At 33.1% G+C, this 21374-nt stretch overlaps 1 protein-coding gene across 5 annotated transcripts in view; it reads left to right on the top strand.

The window, feature by feature from the left end:
* Positions 1-18689, top strand: part of LOC145249593 (extracellular tyrosine-protein kinase PKDCC-like) — a 117502-nt gene extending 98813 nt beyond the window's left edge. For all 5 annotated transcript variants that reach the window (XM_080111297.1, XM_080111301.1, XM_080111300.1 and 2 more), the window contains exons 4-7: positions 6266-6480; positions 10337-10587; positions 13585-13761; positions 17805-18689. In XM_080111297.1, coding sequence (XP_079967423.1) covers positions 6266-6480; positions 10337-10587; positions 13585-13761; positions 17805-17887 — 726 coding nt within the window. In that variant the 3' untranslated portion in view covers positions 17888-18689. The remainder of the gene's footprint in view (positions 1-6265; positions 6481-10336; positions 10588-13584; positions 13762-17804) is intronic.
* The last annotated feature ends 2685 nt before the right edge of the window (positions 18690-21374 follow it).

The raw sequence follows: 21374 nt of genomic DNA, 5'->3' as shown, positions 1-21374 counted from the left end.
AAAAAAAAACATTAAAAAAATTAAATGCTTGTCCATAACTCTCCTAAGAAAAAGCAAAACTAAAGAAAAGCCTTTATGACGCAGAAGAAAATAGCATACATGCAAAATCATGTAAATTAATCAAGTAGTTTTATTTTTATAAGAAAAAATAATTTTTAAGTAATTAATGTGAATTTGTAGGTATTGTACAGGTTAATTGTAAACTCTACAACTCTGGAGAGTGTTTTAGAAGGGAGTTAATCAGCAATGAATTTCAAAATGGCATCGCGATTTCGTTGATTATCGTTTAGTCATAAAATTTGATTTTCTTTTTTCTTTTTGTTTGAAATAAAACTACTTGATGAATTTGCATGATTTTTGGTGTACGCTTTTTTATTTCCATCATTGATACATACATATTAAAGATTATTCTTTATTTTTGTTTTGTTTACTTAGTGGGGTTATTGACAAGCACAAAAAAAAAATGTTTCATCCATATTTTTTTACAGAAATTCTATGCACATGATCTGACTTGTTCTTGAACTAATCTTAAAGTTGAACTGATGACCCATAATGACGAATAATGGAGGCAGAATTGGTCAAATCTAACTCTTCTATTTGTTGTGTATGCATGAAAGGGTTAAAATAACATCTTGTTTTGGGGATTGGGAGTGACACTTTAATTGCCATTACTTCAAAAGAAGTATTAATACATGTTAGAATGTTATCTATGAGTTAAGTACCAAGTGCCTTAAATAAGTTTCCAGACTTTTTTGTACAGGCATTTAAAATTGTCATAGACTCTTGAAAATTCAGTATGTTATTGCTATACATCTTATGAGATAATTTTTATACTTTCAGGTTCAAATGAACAGCTACAGCAGGAATTGGAATACACTCTACTAAAGCTTGATTGTCACAGATGAATTTCAAAAATGCAATCTGGATGTGAAGACGCTTAGGAAGAACGATATGCAATAAAATTCTGTTAAACTTGGAAAAATGTTGCAGAAACATACGGAAGGTTTCCGACTGTTTTTGGACCATCTTGCATGAATCAAGCATCAGTTTTTTAGTTGTATAAGAAATTCAAGGAAGGCAGGGAATGTGAGAATGATGAGAGGTGTGGGAGGAGTAAGGAAGAACACCAGAGTTGATTGACCAAACAAAGAATTTCATGGATGAGGACTGTCGTGTGTCTATAGAGAAAATAAGTGCACAGTGTGATGTCAGTGTGAGAACTGTACACACAATTATTCGCAAGGAACTGCATATGCGGAAGATTTGTATGCAATTTGTTCCAAGGGTGCTCCATCCTTGTCACAAACTATTTGACCAAGATGGGCATCAAGACAGTTACCCATCCTCCCTTTTGTCTAGATCTTGCTTCCTGTGACTTTTGGTTATTCCTTAAGCTCAAAGAAAACCTTAGTGGTTGTTAGGAGACAATTGAGATGAAAGCCTGAACAAGTCATTGTACACGCTCCCACATGGTACCTTCCAGATGTTGTTGGAATGGTACAACAAGTGCATTGTAGCCGGAGGAGATTACTTCAAAGGGGACTAGAGTTTCGTGTGTGTACTATGAATAAAAGTACCTATACGAAAAAGTCTGGAAACTTATTGAAGGGACCATGTAGAATCTGTTTTATAAACTAAAACTACTTCCCTGGTATACGTATCATAGTATACATAACAATTAGTTAAAGCAAACCCCCAATAAATATTTGAAGACATGACATAATGAGTGTTTGCTAATGGACCCAGGAGGCTAAGGTTATGTATGGAAGTTGTGTTCACTTTTAAAATAGAAAAGAGGGTTTTTAATATCACTATCAGTGCAACAAATAACTTGGCCCTATATATGTATAGATAGATAGAAATAAAAACTTTTATATTAAGCTAAGTAGCAGGCGACATCCTTTTTGAGGGGGAGAGGGTTTACTTGGGAGTTGCCACTTATCAAGGTCCAAAGGCCACTTGAGGATAAGGGTTAATGAATGTAAGGCGGTAATGTAGTAATCATTAATGGTGTAGATTTGGTAGAATTTGATTCTTTATGGAGATGGCTCAACAAGAATTGGATTACATTGGATTTGAAACCTACCATGTTGTATTCAACTGGGAAGCAAGCCAGCAGAACAGTGTTCCACAGGCAGATAGTTCTGGGAAAGAAGCTTTGTTCATGGAATCTGCATTTTGATTTAGGCACAGAAAGAGTGCTCTACTCGAAATTAGGGGCTTGTAGTTAATCTCTGTTGTATGATAAATACATGGTATATATATATATATATATAATTGACATTATAATTAAAGAAAACACCATAAATATTTGAAGGTATGGCATAATGGTTAAAATGTTCATTAATGGGTATGAAAAATCATGGTTCAATCCTTCGTTGAATTATACCAAAGATTTAAGTAATGATAATGTTTAACATTATGAAGGTGAAGGATCAAGGGTAAGTGGAGTAATTCTGGGAAAGAAATGGCACCCTTCCCTACACTTCAGTTGAGTAGATATAAACTAGCAAGGGGCACCTGGCTTTACCCGGTCGTAAAATACGCCTAAATATATTTTGATTTGTTCAGATTTTGTATATATTATTATAGTGGTGCTTTTAAAAGTAAAAAAAAAAAAATTGGGGTGCCATCAGCTAGAATCATAACAGAAAGCAAAACTAGCATTCAAAGCTGGTGACGTTACCACTGTACCAACTTGACATGCATATGTACTGATTAAAAATTAAGATGAATGCACAAAATGTGTAACGACTTTTTCAATTTTGACCCATTTTGGACCCCTTAAAAACTATTTTAACTCGCTAAATAAATAAAAGAGCGATCTGTAAAAACCCAATCCTTTGAGGCCTTTAGCACCGATCTGCCACTTTTAGTTTCGGAGGAGATAGTTTGAAAATATGGAGACACAGACATATAGCCTTTTATATATTAGATAATGAAAAGGGAGCCTTTGCGTTTCTCTTTGCGTTGGTCACTAGGGCTATGACAACAGAATATTCTTATTGTTTTGACTCGAGTATATATCCGACAGTTAATCAACCGAGAACCACATCACTCTATATAAAAGCACATAAGATATCAACAGATACACACTCGAGAGTCAGAACAATGAAAAGAATATGCTGTTGCCCTAGTCCTATTGATCACTTTAAAAACTTGAAGTATAAACTTGACGCGGTATTAAATAACCAGAAGGAAGGTTGATATCCTGTGAAAACAAAGCAACAAAACCAAACATAATGAATAAATATTTGAAGATATAAAGAACTTGAAGCATAAATCTTTTTACCAAAATAAGTTTTTGGCATTTAAATGGCTTGTAATAAAAGGTTGGTATGTCATGAAAACACACCACACAAATATTAGAAGATATTAAGAACTTGGAACATAAAACCTTTTTACAAAAATGTCTGAATTTGGAATTGCAGTGGATACTGACATGGACTGACGATCTGGTCATGTAAAGTTTGAATCCTCTTAGTTTTTATAGCACGACTTTTACTGTGAATGTTGCCAATCTTCACATGGTTCATCCTTTAAGTACCTGATTCTAAAAACAAAACTGAGAAAACCATTACCAAACACGGATTTGAGCTGGTCAAAAAAAGTTGTGGGTTGCCGAATAATATGAATTTACATTTTTTTATTGAATTTGGCATTAAAAAGCCAAAAATGGGTTGATATGCTATAAAAAAAAAAAAAAAAAAAAATAGAAAAGCAATTTAACACTACTTCCCTCTCAGAATAGATAATGGTTATTGTAGAACCAAATTGACATTTACTGGTATAAGAGCTTTATAATAAGACTAACCTGGGTACCCGGCATTGCCCAGGTGTTTGGAGGTGTGTGTTGAGCAAAAACAAAAAAAAAAAGTGGTAGTAAGTAGACAGGCTCAAACCCGTACCGCAAAGAAGGAAAAGAATGTGAAAAAATAAACGTGATGTCTTTGCTGTTGCATCCATCACCAAACTGGAAATTTTGAAGGTTTAAATTAAGGCTAGTCAATCGAAAAGAAGGGATGACTTTAAAAAATATTGGCGAAAAAAGCGAACCCTCACTGTAGAAAAGTGCCCAGTTGAGGATGAAGGAATTAATGTTTCTAACCAATGTTTCGATATTTGTCACCCAGAGGGTCAAGATTCAAAATGATACTACTGATCTCGTGAAAATCCGTCACCTCTGTCGAAAATTTTAGGCATACATACATATATATATATATACATACATACATACATTTAAGCAGACAGGTGAGATTTATATTATAGATTTTATCCACTCATGAACTAGTGGCTAATCAGAATTCAGTGAATGAATTTACTTAGCTTAGCATAATGGAACAGCCCAGCTTTCTTATAAACCAGCTTTCCGAGCTTCTATCTCAATTTATTTAATTTAGTTCAACTGGATAGCCAGCTGAGCACTGACTATTAAGTTTCAGTATTGTGCTGCAAATAGGGTTGTATCATCATCCTGGTAATCTGTCATAGTCTGATGGATTGTTTATTCCACTAATGTCATATATTTTGTCTAACAAGTGTGTGTGTGTGTGTGTGTGTGTGTGTGTGTGTGTGTGTGTGTGTGTGTGTGTGTGTGTGTGTGTGAGAGAGAGAGAGAGAGTGAAAATGAAAATGAAAAAAAACAAGAAATTATGAGCATTTATTGTGGAGACTGGATTCCAGAAAATGGCATTCAAACTTTTGTGCTACTTTCTTGTACAATGCTGGATAGTATTATTCAGTAAACTGATTTACCATTTCAGGAATAATGGACTTGTCCAAAGACTATAGTTACATCTAAACATTCAGGGCTTTACGTTGCGAGTGATTTTTTTTCAAGTGGCAACTAGAAGTAATAAAACGCTTCTCTCGACTACTCAGAGCTCTTTGGACAAATTTATCTTTAGTTGACCTTTGACAACTAAATATTTTCGGTTACTGACCAAATAAAAAAAAGTTACTAGCCAAACCCACCTGATTTTTGGAATACGACATCTTCATTCCATGACGAGTACATATACCATAAAGATATTTTTGTATTTTTTTTTTTTTAATAAGTGGAATTCCAAATATGCACTGAACTTTAAGATTTTAAAGTATAAACATTCAAATTTCTTCAGATGTTTTTTAAACAACCGTCGTTAAAAAAATTGTTCTATCAAACGTTTTATTTAAATAATTTGATTTTGCTCATTTTATTTTTAAAAAAAAAGATATTTTTCACTCAGTAGTGAACGTTGGGAGATTGCCAGTGACATAAATACAATCACCAAAAGATAAGTGTTTCATTATTTCTAGTCGCCACTTCAAAAAATTACTTGCAAATGTGACTGTTTCACTTGCAATGTAGAGCCCTGCAACTGTGTTTTTTTACACCGAAAATCTTCCAAAGCTCATTGCCGAGTGAAAAATGTCTTTTCAACCATTTTTTTTTTTTTTTATTTGTTTAAATAAAATTAGCAAAGTTAAATTATTTAAATAATAAAGGGTTTAATAGAACAATATACTCTTTTTTTTTAACAAGGCCTCTCTTACAAAAATACATCTGCAAAAATTTAAATGTTTTTACCTTCAGGTCTAAACATAACATTAAGTGTATATTTAGAATTACACTTATTTAAAAAAAAAAAAAATACAGAAAGATTTTTATTCCAAAAATACTGTGGGTTTGGCTAGTAACTTTTTTTATTTGGCTAGTAAACAAAAATATTTAGTTGTCAAAGATCAACTTTGTCTGTAGAGCCCAGACATCAATTCCTGAAATAGGTATATCAACTTACCCCGTAATAATGAAGAAATATCTGAGTGATTTATCTTTAAGTTTAATGAGGTATCATTAAAACAAGCGACCTTTTGTCTCCAGAATTTATTTTTCTGCATAGTCATCACCATTCTGAATGTAGTTTGCCAAGAATTCAATGACACATTTCCGCTTCTGACGAACGTCTATGACAGGGTTTGCTTGTTTAAAGTACACACCATCAATTTCTGCGACAGAGAGAGGAAACTTTCAGGTCATGAATGCATAAGTTCAGTCATCATAACAATACAATTTGTAGTCCCCTCTGATCCATCTGGGTGGAATAAAAAATAGGAGGCATTACTTTTGAGGCGCCCCTTGTAATTTCTTTTTTTGTATGAAATAATTTTGTAATCAAATTTAATTTGTTCATTGGTCTTTCTTTTTTATTGTTGTTTTACCTCTAATTGTTTATATTTCTTATTTATTTTATTTAAAAAAAAAATTTTATTTTATTTTTTTCAGATTTCATACGATTTGACCAAACTGATTCATTTTATGTCACATTCTCCCCATGGCTCAATTGTGATGAATGATTTTCGACACCAACAATTTGTTTTGGTCAAAGGCCAACTAAAACTGAGTGACATTGATGACATTGGTATCGGGGAACCACAATGCAATACAGTCAATGACTGTGCTGCTCATTCAGCATCAGCATCACCCGAATTTAATGCCAAGTAAGTCACACATACCCTCCATACACATACATGCCGCTTGAAAATAGACTGGCTTTATGTAAGAAACACAATTTTAAACTTACAAAAAAGAATCTGCATAACATTGTTTTATGTTCTGAAATTTTTAATTGATGATTTGCACCATTTGGATTATTCGGACTACTGGTCTCATTTTAGATTTTATTCTATCTTTGGGATTAGCTTTCTAATAAGTGCTAAGTAATAATCAGTTTAAGTGACAGTCTTTCGGAGGCATTGAAAGTTCAACTTTCAGTATAGGTGATACTAAGAATGCAATTGCAAATTACTTGAGGGTTCTACCAGGTCATGGCTGACGAAATGAGAGCAAGTTATCCCAGTGGATTGACTAAAGCCCTCCATTTGAAATTCTGTGCAGATTCTTGAGTCCAACAAGATGCATCATCTGCAAAGTTGTAAGAATAACATTCAAGATGAGAATAGTCTCACACTCGCTCACCATACAGGTTTATTTTCTAGTTCCCTTTGGTAGGAGTTTGATGCTGTTCAGCTATCCTCGTGCTAAATCTCTGGTGATCACGATTGTAGAAATTGATTGTATCCATTTGATATTGTTTGTGTGTGGTCTTGTCTGATGGTTCCTTTTCTTCCTAGGACACTGTTTTTTTTTTTTTGCTGTCCAGTCTTAAATCTCTACAAATGCTGATATAACTCTCGCTTCTTTCAATGTGCCTGAACCAGCTAAGACGCGTTGTCCTGATTAGGACATCAAGTTTTCGGATGGCCAATGGAATTCGATATTCCTATAAAATTTCATCCTTTTGGAGGAAGTTGATTCAACCCACTTAGTGTGAGCGCCACATCAATACTGTGCTGGTCAAACTTAGTTCACAGACACTTCCAGCACTTAGCAGATCTTCTTGGTAATAAAAGGAAAACAGTAGTCCGAATAATCCAAATAATAATTGTTTTAGTAAATTGTCTCCTAAAACATCTTCTGTTGCATATTACCACTGTACTTAGCATCTATATTAAAGGTTCTATCCATCCATCTGTCTGTTGCACTAAAGTTTGAAATAGCATATTTTTTACGAAATGCACAGAAAGAATGGCACCAGCAGATAAAACCTTACTAAAAGCGGGCAAAAGTTATAGCCTGTTGACTTAGAATGAGTGCTTTATGCTACATTGATGGTTGAATATGATTAAATATGTGCTGATTTTTTTTTTTTTTTCAGTAAAATACTAATCCCTATTAATCTTTAACTGTGCATCAAATAGATACCATAATACTTAGTTTGCTGCACCTTATCATAACAAAGGGCCACGCAAAATGTCAGCTAGATCAGCCCAGTGATTTTTGAGAGAAGGATTGTATGGAGAGACAGATAGAATAAGAGAAATACAGATAATTAAACAGGTTTCCTGAATTTCGATTTCTTAACATGCCTGTAAGCTTTAAATTTTAAACATTTTCAAGAATAGATTTTTGTCAAAATTGGAATTAGAATTCTAGATGTAAGGTTTAATAACATTGTATCTTGGTTATATCAAGTAACAGTGTAACAAAACTGTTTTTGTTTTTCTGAGAATAAATTCTATCCGTCTCATGGATGAATAATCTTATTTTTTGTTTTAATTTTCTTATCACTTTGTTTTTGCTGGCGATGGGGCATTCTACCAGATGCCAAACATTCTCCTATTAATTTAGTTACTCCAACCCAGAGATGTTTTTAAGATTCTAACCGTCCCTTTAAGTGCTATTGTTGGCATTTCTTTTGCACTTGGTTCACCGGGTATATTCACCAGATAGTTTTTAAAATTCTTTTTCATTAGCCCGGTTGTTCCTATAATGACTGGTATGATTGATACCTTCTTAAAATTCCAATTTCTTTTCATGTCGTACATAAGTCCTTGGTATTTTGTTATTTTCTCCCTCGCTGCTCTGTTAAGGCCAGCATCATTAGGGACACTTACTTCAACTAGGGTTGCAACTTTCTCCCTCTTGTCCCATACTGCTATGTCAGGCTTAATAGCCCCGTTTTCTAGGTATGTAGCTGTAGGAATTTTGTAGTCATAGTGGATCGTGTATGACTTCTTTCCAACTGTTCTTTTTGGTACTTGTTCCCAAGATTTGCTAGTGTGTGTCTGCGTGTGTGTGTGTGTGTGTAGTCTAAAGAAGCTTTGAGTATTTTATATAAAGAAATGCAGTTTAAATTCCTAGAAATACTAAGTTCCGCATATTGCAAACTTAGCATCTGCATAAACATACTTACCACTGAAAAATTCACAATTGCAAAAGAGAATTAAACTTTAAACTGTGAAATAGAAAATGGGGATCATCGGCTATGTACCATGCAGCTGTTTCAGAAATTTAAAAACAAGACAAGTGTTAAATTTATGGCTCTTTAATTGAAAATACCACTTCCTGAATAACATGACAATTTTTTTAGATAATCCAGTTACTATTTAACTAATATATAAATTTAAAAATCTGTGTGTATATATATATATATATATATATATCCACATACAGTACATTAAAATTTGTGTGAAAAAGAAAAAACAAACAACAAAAAAAAAGAAATTTATTTCTTTTGTTTTCATTTAATTTTACTCTATAAAAAAAAAATCTCGCATTGTTCTTGGCTTTTAATTTTACCTTATAATTTTCTTCAACAATGCTTCAAGCAAACTACAATCTACTTATATATATATATATATATATATATATATATATATATATATCCACATACAGTACTGTTTTGCTCTTTCACAGCTCATCAGTGCGGCTAGACAAGCAACTACCTCAAGCAAGGATCAAAACCCGATCGTGCAAACGGCAGTTGGAGCTTCTAACCGTTGCGCTATACGGCTGCTACTATGCGGGCAGTGAATTAACCATGTTTTGACATTGTCCAAAGTACCTAAGCTCAATTTGTTTACACAAAGAGCATCGCTTTATATGCTAATGGTAATTTGTATATCACTTCCCAAATGCTCAACCTAAGATGGTGAGCATTATAAGGATGATTAATCAGAATCGACAATAAAAAAATCAGGATGTTTTTTATTTTTTATTAGAAAAAAAATTTGCCTATTTTTTTTAATGGCAAACATTATCTTTTAATTCTTTTTCTTTGTTTTTGTTTCAAAATTAATTTTCCATTGTTGGTACCAATGAAAAATATTTATTGATTCTGAACTTTAGAGATCAACCTCCACATATGTATTTTTGATTGCAGAAATATATGCACATATTACATGGGTTTTACGATAATCCAAAGATAAAAAAAAAAAACAACTCTATAGCAAAATATTTAGAGATTTTAAAAGAATCTGTAATTGTATCAGAATTGAAAAAAAAAATATTGGATGTCCCAATAAATTATTTCGACTTGCTACATGAATATGTATTGCCACGTTTCTAAGAGATGCTTAGGAACAGACAATGATACTTCCAGCAGGATGGAGCACTTCCTCACTATCATCATGACGCAAGAGCTTATTTTTGTGGTCACTTGCTTAACAGATGAATAGAATGAAGAGGAAGTATCGATTACTGTTGATGCTCACCAGATTTGACCCTATGGATTTTTTTTTTTTTTTTTTTTTTTTTTGAGGGGGTGGCATGTTAAACACAAGATTCACGCCACAAAATATACAGTATACTGTATAACATAGGGTAACTGTGCTTGCAATAATGTAAGACATTTAGTTTGCCAACATTTAATGAGATGTCCCTCCCTTCAGTTTCAAATACACCCATCCACATATAACTGATAATACTTGTTAAAATACTGATGTTATGAGTGGATCCACTCTTGTTTAGAATTCTTGTAAATTTTCTTTTTTTTTTTTTTTCATTTTCTTGAAGAGTTCCGTGTCAAAATGGTCGCTGTGTCGGCTTGAATGAGAAAAAGAACATTTTCAATGCTGGTCGACATTTTATCATGTTCCGGCTACCACACGGTGGCCCTGATCTACTCCGTCCGATCCTCACTGATGTCGTCAATGGATTCACTAATTTGACAATGAATTCCGACTCGCTCTTGGCAAACATGGAGAAAGCTGTGCACCTCTACAAAAGTGGCGCCTATCTCAATCGAACTTCGTCCGTCAACACCAGTAAGTAAACAAAACCGTATCTTTTTAGGAAAATCATTTTTCAGTAGTTTGGAATAGACTTATTTTCAGTAGATTTAACGATTGTTTTGTAAGTTCAATATCAGGTTTGGGATGCCAGATACAACACCTAACTGGAAGAAATAAGGTGCAGCTGGTTGATGCAGAGACACCCATTCGGCAAGAAGCAAAGACATTCGATGGTTTGACACTGTTCTGATACTACACATTATCTTTTCTGTCACGTAACGGGGAAAGAGAAATACTTATAAACTGAGGCAATTTTAATTTTTGTCCCAATCTAGAGTGCCTCTTTTTTTTTGGGGGGGGGGCTAGAATTTTTCAGAATTAAAAGCTTTGTGCCTAACTCTGCCTTTCATGTCGAAGTGAATAAATAGAAATACTGAAATAGATTAGTTTTGGAAGTCAATTTCTTAAATCAGTCCAACACGGTAGCATGTAAAATGGACTTTAAACCAAATATGATTTTCTTGTTTGTATGTCATGCAACATATATTTTTTTTTTTTTTCACACAATCCTTTGTATTGTTGTATTCTGAAATATCTTTCAAGCTGCACTATTTGGGCAGAAGAAGATGGATAAGGCAGTGTTGCATCATATGGTCCTCCTCTCCATATTCGCAAATTTTTGTAGCCCCGTCTAGTCATGACAACTTTTGATCGCCCCATTTCTGTTCTCAGGCGGTTGAATGTTTTACACTGGAGTCTTGTTGCTTCTGAACCAGGATAAAGGGCCTCAGAAGGGGAGATTACCATGTCAGTAGGAAAGGATGATATATAATGACAGATAAGTAAACACATTCATCTATGCGACGAAGGCCATCAACTCCCCATATTTCCTCCTATAACACAGAACAAGCTAGGTAACATACAAATATCTGTGCAGGAGGTCGCCAAGCTAATCAAGAACCTAGATTCCAGTAAAGCAACTGGCCCTGATGGCATCCTAATTATAGTGTTAAAAAAGCTTCAACCAGAACTTGCTCCCATACTTACGCAACTATTTAAGCGCTGGCTTAAGGAGAAGTGCTTTCCGACTCCCTGGAAGACCTCATCAGTTTGCCCTGTATTTAAGAATTCAGGTGATAAGTCATCTCCCTCTCAGTACAGACCAATAAGTCTCCTGTGTGTTATGAGTAAGTTGCTGGAATCAATATTAAATAGAGAAATAGTCAACCACCTCAGCAGGAATAACCTTCTTAGTGATACACAATATGGTTTCCGCTCTGCAAGATCTACCGCAGATGTGCTGACGGTTATATCCCACAGGATTAGTGAATCTCTTGACAAAGGCTTCCTTTCTAGGGCAATTACTCTTGAAATATCAAAGGCCTTCGACAAGGTATGGCATAAGGGCCTACTTCACAAGATTTCCAGCTACGGTATAACTGGAAATGTTTTCTCAATCATTAAATCATTTCTCTCCGATAGGCTCATAAGAGTAGTGGTAGATGGACAAAAATCGGAGGCCTGTAATATAAATGCTGGAGTCCCTCAGGGGTCAATCCTGGGCCCAACTTTCTTCCTGATCTACATCAATGACCTCCCTAAACACATACTTAAATCATTCGTCGACATCTATGCTGATGACACGACCATCTACGGCAACACATCAAAGGCTGTAAATGACAAAGTTCTCTCTGATTCTCTCTCCTCTGATCTCGAGCGCGTGGTTCAGTGGGGGGAAGATGTGGCTGGTTACCTTTAATGCATCCAAAACCAAACTCCTATCCTTGCATCATCAACGCTCTGATTCCCATCTGGCATCAATTGTGATGGATGGCTCTCGTCTGGGTGAGGCCCCATGTTTTGACAAGCTTCTGGGTTTGACCTTTACTCCTGATCTGAAATGGAACACGTACATCAAGTCTGTTGCCAAGGTCGCTGGAAAGATGGTGGGATCCTTCTACTGCTCCAGAAGATATCTCACTACTGATGCAATTCTCTATCTATATAAAAGCCAAGTACGTCCAAGGATGGAATAGTGTTGCCATATCTGGGCAGGAGCTGCTAAAAACAGCCTATCCTGCCTTGACAGAGTACAAAATAGACTTCGTGGCTTAGTGGGAGATGCCCTTTTCTCTACCCTGCAACCTCTCTCCCACAGAAGAGATGTTGCGAGCCTATCCTTGTTTTATCGTTATTTCCATGGCAGGTGCTCGTCTGAACTCCAATCTCTGGTCCCCCCTCGCCAATCTTTCACGAAAAACACCCGTCTAGCTGAATCCACTGTGAAAAATTTCCCCCACTCTATATCTGTGCCTAAATCAAAACGCGGATTCCATGAACAAAGCTTCTTTCTTAGAACTGCACGCCTGTGGAACTCTGTTCCGTCTGCCTGCTTCCCTCTGGACTACAACTTGGATGTCTTCAAGTCTAATGTTAACAAATTCCTAATGAACCACCCCCTTAATTAAACACTTCATCAAATCTCCACACTAACGTAATGTACTTGCAATAACCCTTATCCCTGAGTGGCTTCCGGGCCTTGATAAGTGGTGATCACTGTGTAAAAAAAAAAAAAAAAAAAAAAAAAAATCTATAGTAGTAGTGGTGAAGCAGATTGCTGAAACAATCTTTCACTTGGTGCTTGTATTACTAAGTGAACGATTCTCATGGAATATTGAGATAACCTGCCCCACTATATTAGAATTTGGTGGAAATGGTGGTTAAAGAATGAAGAATTATGTCCATTTCATTTTTTCTCAGAAACTAATAGGCTGATCTGGCTGAAATTTTGAATGAACTTTTATGATAAGATGCAGTAGACTAAGTGTTATGATATCCATTCGATGCACAATTAGGGATTAGTATTTAATGCAAAACTTAGCACAAATTTTACCACATTCAACCATCAATTTGGCATAAAGCATTATTTCCAAAGTCAGTGGACTATAACTTTTTCCCATTTTTAATGAACTAAAAAGTTTAATTATTTTAATAATTGTATTTTTTGGTTTTCTTTATCTTTTTCTGCAGCCTACAAAGAATTGAAAGGATATGACTTGCCGGGTATTCATGATTATCGGTGCTGGGCATCGTTATCCGGGACTGGTTGTGCATTGTCTGTCTTTGACAGGAAGGAGGCAGAGGACATGTGTGACATGGACCCTGAATGCTATGGCTTTGTCATGACAAAGGAGACCACATGGACAGGTATGCATGTGAGAAAAAAGGGAAGGGTCTTAAGATTTCTCGGTTCTTGTCCAGAATTACCCCTATATTAAAAAACAAAATTAATGAAAAATCTCCATGATGAAATGAAAATATCATATTCCAAAAATCACATAAATCAAGTAGTTTTATTTCTAGATAAAAAAATCAAATTTTATGATTATTTGAGGAGTAACTGTTTCACAAGCCATTTCGAAAACAATCTCAAGAAACTTTGATTAATCCATATATGGTTTTCGTAATGTTTCTATAATTTCACTTATAATAGCTCTACATATGTATTGAGCACTTTTGAAAAAAAATTTTTAGTTCAATGCATTTGAACTTATTTAATCTCACACACTCTGTCTCTCTCTCATATATATATATATATATATATATATATATATATATATATATATATTTAGAGAGAGAGAGAGATAGTGGCCTTGTATCTCTGAGGAACAGTCTCTATCAATTTATGGTCTACAGACTTGAAACTATATATATATATATATATATATATATATATATATATATATATATATATGGAGCTGTGGAACAACTTTGACTTGTTTTTTAGCCAATAAAAATAGATGCTAAGGTGTCAAAATTGAAAAAAAAAAAAAATGAAACTTAACAAGCATTGACTAAACATGTTTGTATGCCTGTGCAAGTATACAATTATATCTTTCATTATATTTTTTTTATATGTATGGATTTTGGTCAGATGGTAACAAATAAGGCTGGAGAGCTACATGTTTTGATTTTGATTCTAGCTGATGGCACCCAAGTTATATTTCTTTTTTACTTTTTAAATCACTGCTATATATTGGGTACAATATAATAATCAATAGAGTATTGTCTCTATAATAATAAATATGGACCTGCATAAATTAAAATATATTTAAGCATATTTTATAACTGGTATAACTACATATAAATAAATATCAAAGTTCTCAATTAGATAGCTCAATGTTATACTAGAGCTACAAAAGATATCGCGTTAGAAGGAATACACACAAATATTCACTCATTTTTAAAATGTTGGTCTTGCATGCAATTATTTCAGTCCTCAGTGTTGACATACATAATTCATCAACAGTTCGTCAATTGTAATTTTACACTAACTCAGCACGTGTTGACAACCAATTTGTCAAGTTTTTTCACAGACCATGAAACCAACACAGTGGTTGTTGCTTTTCAACAACTAATAAAGATGAGAATAATAGTCCGAAATAAAATAAATTAATATATATAATGCTCATCTCAAAAATGAATTCCAATTAAGGAATAATATATAAACACAGCGGTTATTCATATTTTTTTTTAATACACAAAATATATATACAGTATCAAGCATGCTTTATCTACATGTTAAATTAAAATATACTTCCCCTTCAATAATTTGTTGGATTCTGTAGTAGTGAGTAACTGACATTTCTTTTTCTGTTGCATGTGTCTAATTTTTTCCAGACTTCTGAAAGTCTAGAAAAATATATTTATACGCCAACACTGAGATTGAAACAGTTATATGCAAGTTGTTACCAATAAAAGATCAACATATTGAATATGAGTAAATTTTTGTGTGCCTACTTCTAACATAGCATCTTTAAAGACATATATATATATGGGAAAATATGCTTATTCAATTGTATTTCACCTTTTATTTCTACCAAATCATTAATTTATGAAGCTCGATATAATTACAGAGCATTTAAATGAGAAAAGTCTATATTCCAAATTTCAAGATGTCCATTTTACCGTTTTTTTAGCATATTGAAATGTTCAATTCTTGACAGCACCTGTTTCGTAGTCCAGAATCATTCATGCAATTATGTCAATTTTTTAATTTATTTCATCCTTAACTTATCAGAAGAATAGGAACTCATCAACTTTAAAAGAAAATAAAGGAATTCGGCATGATTTACAAAATCCCAAAATCGGAAGTGATGTTGCACTTGTGTCTTCTTTTAGTTATGCCATATGTAAATAGCCAACAAATAACTTTTAACAAACACAAGATTAAATTTTCTACCCACCTGAATAGTTGTAAAATTCTGAAACTGTTTTTAGATAAATATAAGATGTTGGTAGTACCTGCATTTTTACTAGTCACAATTCCAAAATGGTTGACACTATTTTTGCTTTCAGTCTCTAAGTCTTATAGTTAACACACTAATACGCATAATCACTATCATTTATATATTAATACTGAATTATTTTCCATCTTCCTCTTCATTTTCTGCACCTCTTCCATATCAGACATGGGTTGCACATTAGCCAAGGTGACTTTCTCCATGAAACTCTATTATTTATGTGCCATCAATTGAGGACATGTCTCATTGAATCATTCCAGGTCTTTCTTATCCTGCTTTTGCCTACTACAATCATTGTGATTGGTTGATTATAAGCAAGTAAATGAAAGATGTATTCTGATTGGCTATTTTTTGTACATACACAACTTAAATGTTTGTCAGAATCAATACTATTAAGAAACAACTTTTTTGTTTTTTATTTCATAAAAATAACTGCCACTGTCAACTTTAAATAAATAAAATATTTAATTTTGACTTCAGAAGGAGTACTACGACTTAGTACCCTTCTCTCACTGCCCCTCCTCCTCCCCCGACCTGAACCCGCTGGACTACTTTGTTTGGTCATACGTCGAGAACATCATCAACATAACCTCGCACAGCACCAAAGCCATCCGTCAAGCTCCTGCCAGCGCTTGTGGGAAAGGTATGCTCCCAGTTCTGGACCCATATTGAGGTGGTGATTGAGGCTGAAGGTGGCTACATTGAATAGATGTCAGCTCTACTACATAATAAAGTTACCTGAATTGATGTTTTCAATAAGTTTTAAAATAAAGCTGTAGGGTTGTTTTCTTCAGCACAACAAGTTTATTGTTTCACCTTGTAGAGCAAAATGATATTGACTACCAAGACCCTCTGGAAATTCCATAGTACTTTCTACATTAATCTTTATAATTCACTGTCAAAAATAATAATCCTTATTAAATAATGTCTGTGAGATTCTATTAAAAAAAATGACTTTTTCTTTTACAGTAAAAATTATTGTTATTGTCAATTACATATTTAAATAAATAAATGTTTCTTCTATATTTATCCAAAACTGTAGCAATTTAATTCTCTTTAAAATGATGAATATTCTGTCTTTTTACCATAAAAATGTCAGATACATATATCCAAATCAGTAAAACGAATTTCAGTTTTTGAAATGTGTTTATTTTAAAATTGTACTGTTTGATTTGATTTTGGAACAATTCATTTTAAAATGTATAAGTTGGAATGTTTTAGTAATATCAGATTAATCACTAATCAACATTTTTTGCTAATCAGATAATTTCATTGTTTTAAATGTGTACGAAATGTATGAACATGAAATGGGTTAGTATAACATAATTAAATGTTTTTACTTTAGGGATAAAACTTGGTTGATATAAGTTGTAATATTTTTCTTAAAACAATTTTTTTTTTTTTTTTTCAATTTCAACAGTTGTTTTTATGTCAGAAATTAAATTTTTTGTATTATTTAGACTACCATTTTCATTTTGAGTATTATTACAGGATTTCAGTTTTGGTGCATCTTGTTGAACTTTGGAATATTTCTGTCAAACTCTAAAATCTGCACAGAATTTTGAATGGAACCATTTATTTAATCCATTAGGGTTGCATGCTCTCAAATAAGGTAGCATGTTCTCATTCCATCAGCCTTGACTAGGTAGAAGTTGTAATTCGCAATTGTATTCTTCGTAACACTTAGGATTGAACCTTCAACCTCCAAAAGATTGTCACTTACTACTTTCTCTGTTATGCAATGAGTCCTTGCAGTCCACTGTTCAGCAAATCATACCTGAAGATCAGAGGTTACATTCAAAGCATTAAAAATGACACTCAAGATAAGAACAAAAGTTTGAATAATCCAAATAATTAATTCTCATCTCAAAAATTAAAAAACATAATTTCTTTTTTCCTAATTTCAACATTTTTTTTATATCAAATTTTTTTTTGTTTAACTTTCAGGTCACAAGATTGTACATTTCAAGAACAATGTCAGCATCCCGGTGCAAAATCCTGTCACAAATTTATATGTGCGTCCTCCTTGAAGGATGCTTTTCCCAATTTTCGAGTGCCACCTCACTTTCCACCCGCTTCGCCATTCTCTTACTTTATTCCATTAAAAGAACATGTTGTCTCCATCTGATTGCTTTGTCTGTGATTTCATTGGACCCTTTGAGTGGGGATGGGGAGGGGGGTTCATGGCAACAGTCAGTGACTGCAGCTGGTTTTTCCATTCCAACATTCTTCACCGAAGTAAAAAAATATAAAAAAAATCTTTTTCTTTTTTTTTTAAGTTTGAATGAAAGAAGAAATAAATGAAAAGAAGAAAAAAAAAAAACTGAAGAAAAAAAATCTGAATATTTCAATAATTTTTCTTGTGTCCCATTTTGTGCAAAATCAAAAAACAGAAAAAGAAGAAAAAATGGTTGCCATTATATAAGTTTCATTCCATTTATCAAAATGGGGGGGAGGGGTCTGATTTTTTTTTTTTATCATCTCGTGAATGTCAGCTAAAATGTTGTCAACATTGAGAAGAAGAATATGTGCAATTCATCTTCCCTTCCCCCTCCTGCCATACACATGCACGCACGCACACACAAAACAAACTGTTTAAACCCTCTTCCAACAAGGTGCATGACATTTTCTCTTTTAACCCATTGTGTCCACATATTTTTTTTCTTTAATTTATTACCAAATATTTTTTGTAAATACAATATTTGATACGAAATATATTTTCAAAGATGTACACGACTTTATAGGATGGTTAGAGAATTCATGTATACTCTATTATAAATATGGGTTGGTTATAACGACTGCTTAACAAAAATAAAATTTGATTGAATAATAGATGAAATTGATTGTATCCTTTCACTGTAGATTTCCAGTTTACTAAAAACTGAAACATCAGTGTTATAAATGTATATCAGACAGTAAATGTAATATTTAAGATACTCCAATCCTTATAACTAACTATAGATGTCTTTGAAAAATACAGATGTTGCTGAAATATGATTAATTATCCTTTTGCTCCTAAAAAGGATCATGCATGCCAATGGGTTAAAGATCCTTTCTCTTTTCAACAAACATATACACACATGTGTGCACACACACACACACACACACACACACACACACACACATCTATATAATTTGGTTGTGTAGTCAAATTCACATGCTTTAAGCGCAATGGATATTCCACTGTTTTCATCCATACTATGTGATTCCAGAGCAATTGTAAATTGATTCGGTTTTGACAATACCAAAAAATAAAACAAAAAAAGGAATATATCAAAGTAAAGTGGTTTATTTTCTTGTTTTATTGTATAATGCCATGAATGAAATAATAAAAAATTGAAAATAAAACACATTACTTGATACATTTGTTGTTGCACTGTAAGCATTGATATATATATATATATATATATATATATATATATAAAAGTGAACATGTCTGTGTGTGTCTGTCTGTACATTTCCCTATGCAATAACTCTGTCAATTTTTAGTCTACAGACTCGAAATTTGATATACAGGGCACTGAGATTTGGGAAAATCGATGTGATCGGTTTTTGGCCAGAAATTTGGCAATTAAGGGACCAGAGTTCAACAATTTGACCTTTGAGAACTCTACCAAACTCTTCCAACAATTTTGGGTCTACACACTTGAAATTTTATATATAGGTTCCTTGGACATGGATCTAACTTAATAACTTGAGTTGAGCCCAAAGCAATGAATTTTAAGGGGGCATAATAGGGGTCAAAGTGAAAAAAATTGACTGCTTTTTTCTTTTTTTTTGCTCAACATACACCGCCAAATACCCAGGCAATGCCAGGCATCCATGCTAGTATATATATATATATATATATATATATATATATATATATATATATATATACTTACAGGTATAAGTGGTAAAAAAAAGGATAAAAAATGCTCAATATGTTAGTAGAGCTAAATGTTTTTCTTTTATTTTACAACCTCAAAGCATTAACTTAGTCCATAACAATTGTTTCTGCAGACGAGAGACCTCATCTGCTTCTTCAGATGGTGAAAGCTAAATGAATAACTTAACAGATGAGATCTCTGGTCTGCAGAAACAATTGTTATGGACTAAGTTAATGCTTGTAGGTTGTAAAATAATATGATTGATATTTTTCATATCTTAATGTTTATATCATTTCTCTACTTATTTCCTATTTGTTGATATATAGAAATACAAGATGTCTTTAAAAGAAAAATCAGTGCTTATATAGTATAAGGACCGGGGTATCATCAGAATCGTCTGAGCATTTTACAGAAATACGGTGGGTGCCAAACAAAAATTTAATGATTTTTTTTTTTTTTTTTTTTTTTTTTTTTCATGTCCAAATGCTGGCCAATATTTCTGTCAGTACAAAGCTAATTCAATGAAAAATTAATTGAAATATTAAAACAATATTGAATAATTATTAGACAATTTTTACAAATCTTTTAGAAAATTAAAATACAAATAAAGAAAAAAAAAAATTCATTGTAAGTTAAGTTTCATGAAAAAATATTTTTTGAATAATAAACAATTAATGACAAACAAAAAATATTTTTTTAATTTTTTTTTCCTTTTACGATTTTTTTTTGTAGAAATCAAAGAAAATATTTAGATTTTTTTATAATAAACCAATGATAACAATTTTTCTTTGATTTTTTTGTATTAGAGTTAAGGTGCTTGGCATTTCAGCACATTCCAGTGTTTTCCATAAACTGCCTGGACAAATCTGCTGATAGCATGGTCTTTATACTGCATAAGTATAAAAAATTGTTTTTCTAAACAGAATTTTTGGCATTCTTCAGTGTATTGAGATTGTGTGTGTGTATGGTGAGTGCTGGTAACAACAAAAAAATTATAGCGAATAATGAGATGAAGAAATGTTTACATGTAAACTATCCATCCTAGCACCTTCACACTTTAAGAGGTCAGTAATGTAGGTGACAGTGTGGACTTTTTTCTAAAACATGTGAGCCGTGAGCCACATCAATGAATAAGAAGTGGAGAAAACTAATATATATATATATATTAGTTTTTTTTTTTTTTGAAAAAGAAATCCAGCAGAGTGCTCAATTATAAGGAAAATCCGAAAATAAGAGCATATTTATATATATTTTTGTTTACAGAAAGGTTTTAGATGAGACAAGTCATTGGTACCGTCTGTTTCAAACCTGATAATTAAGACCTAAACGTATCTAAAACGGTCCTAATTATCGGATTTGAAACTGACGGTACCAATGACTTGTCTCATCTAAAAACTTTCTGTATATATATATATATATATATATATATGATGGACTCTCCGTCGATTTTCGACGTATGAGACTCCGACAATTGACCTGAAGGTCTAGAACTCAGCGTGTCGACATTCACTTAGACGTATGTGGCACTTTAGTCCTGCTAGAGACTTGCAATGGCGACCGCAGTGGTGACAGACATATAAATGCGAGAATTTAGCTCCACATTGCTCAGTATTATTTTTTGACTTGACTCTCGCTTCTTTTATATATA

This window comes from Euprymna scolopes, chromosome 28 (assembly GCF_053919585.1).
Source record: "Euprymna scolopes isolate OS-2025 chromosome 28, ASM5391958v1, whole genome shotgun sequence".
In the NCBI taxonomy this organism is placed as follows: Eukaryota; Metazoa; Mollusca; class Cephalopoda; order Sepiida; family Sepiolidae; genus Euprymna; species Euprymna scolopes.
The sequence above is the reverse complement of the archived record's forward strand: the minus strand, read 5'-3'. Positions and strand labels throughout refer to the sequence as shown.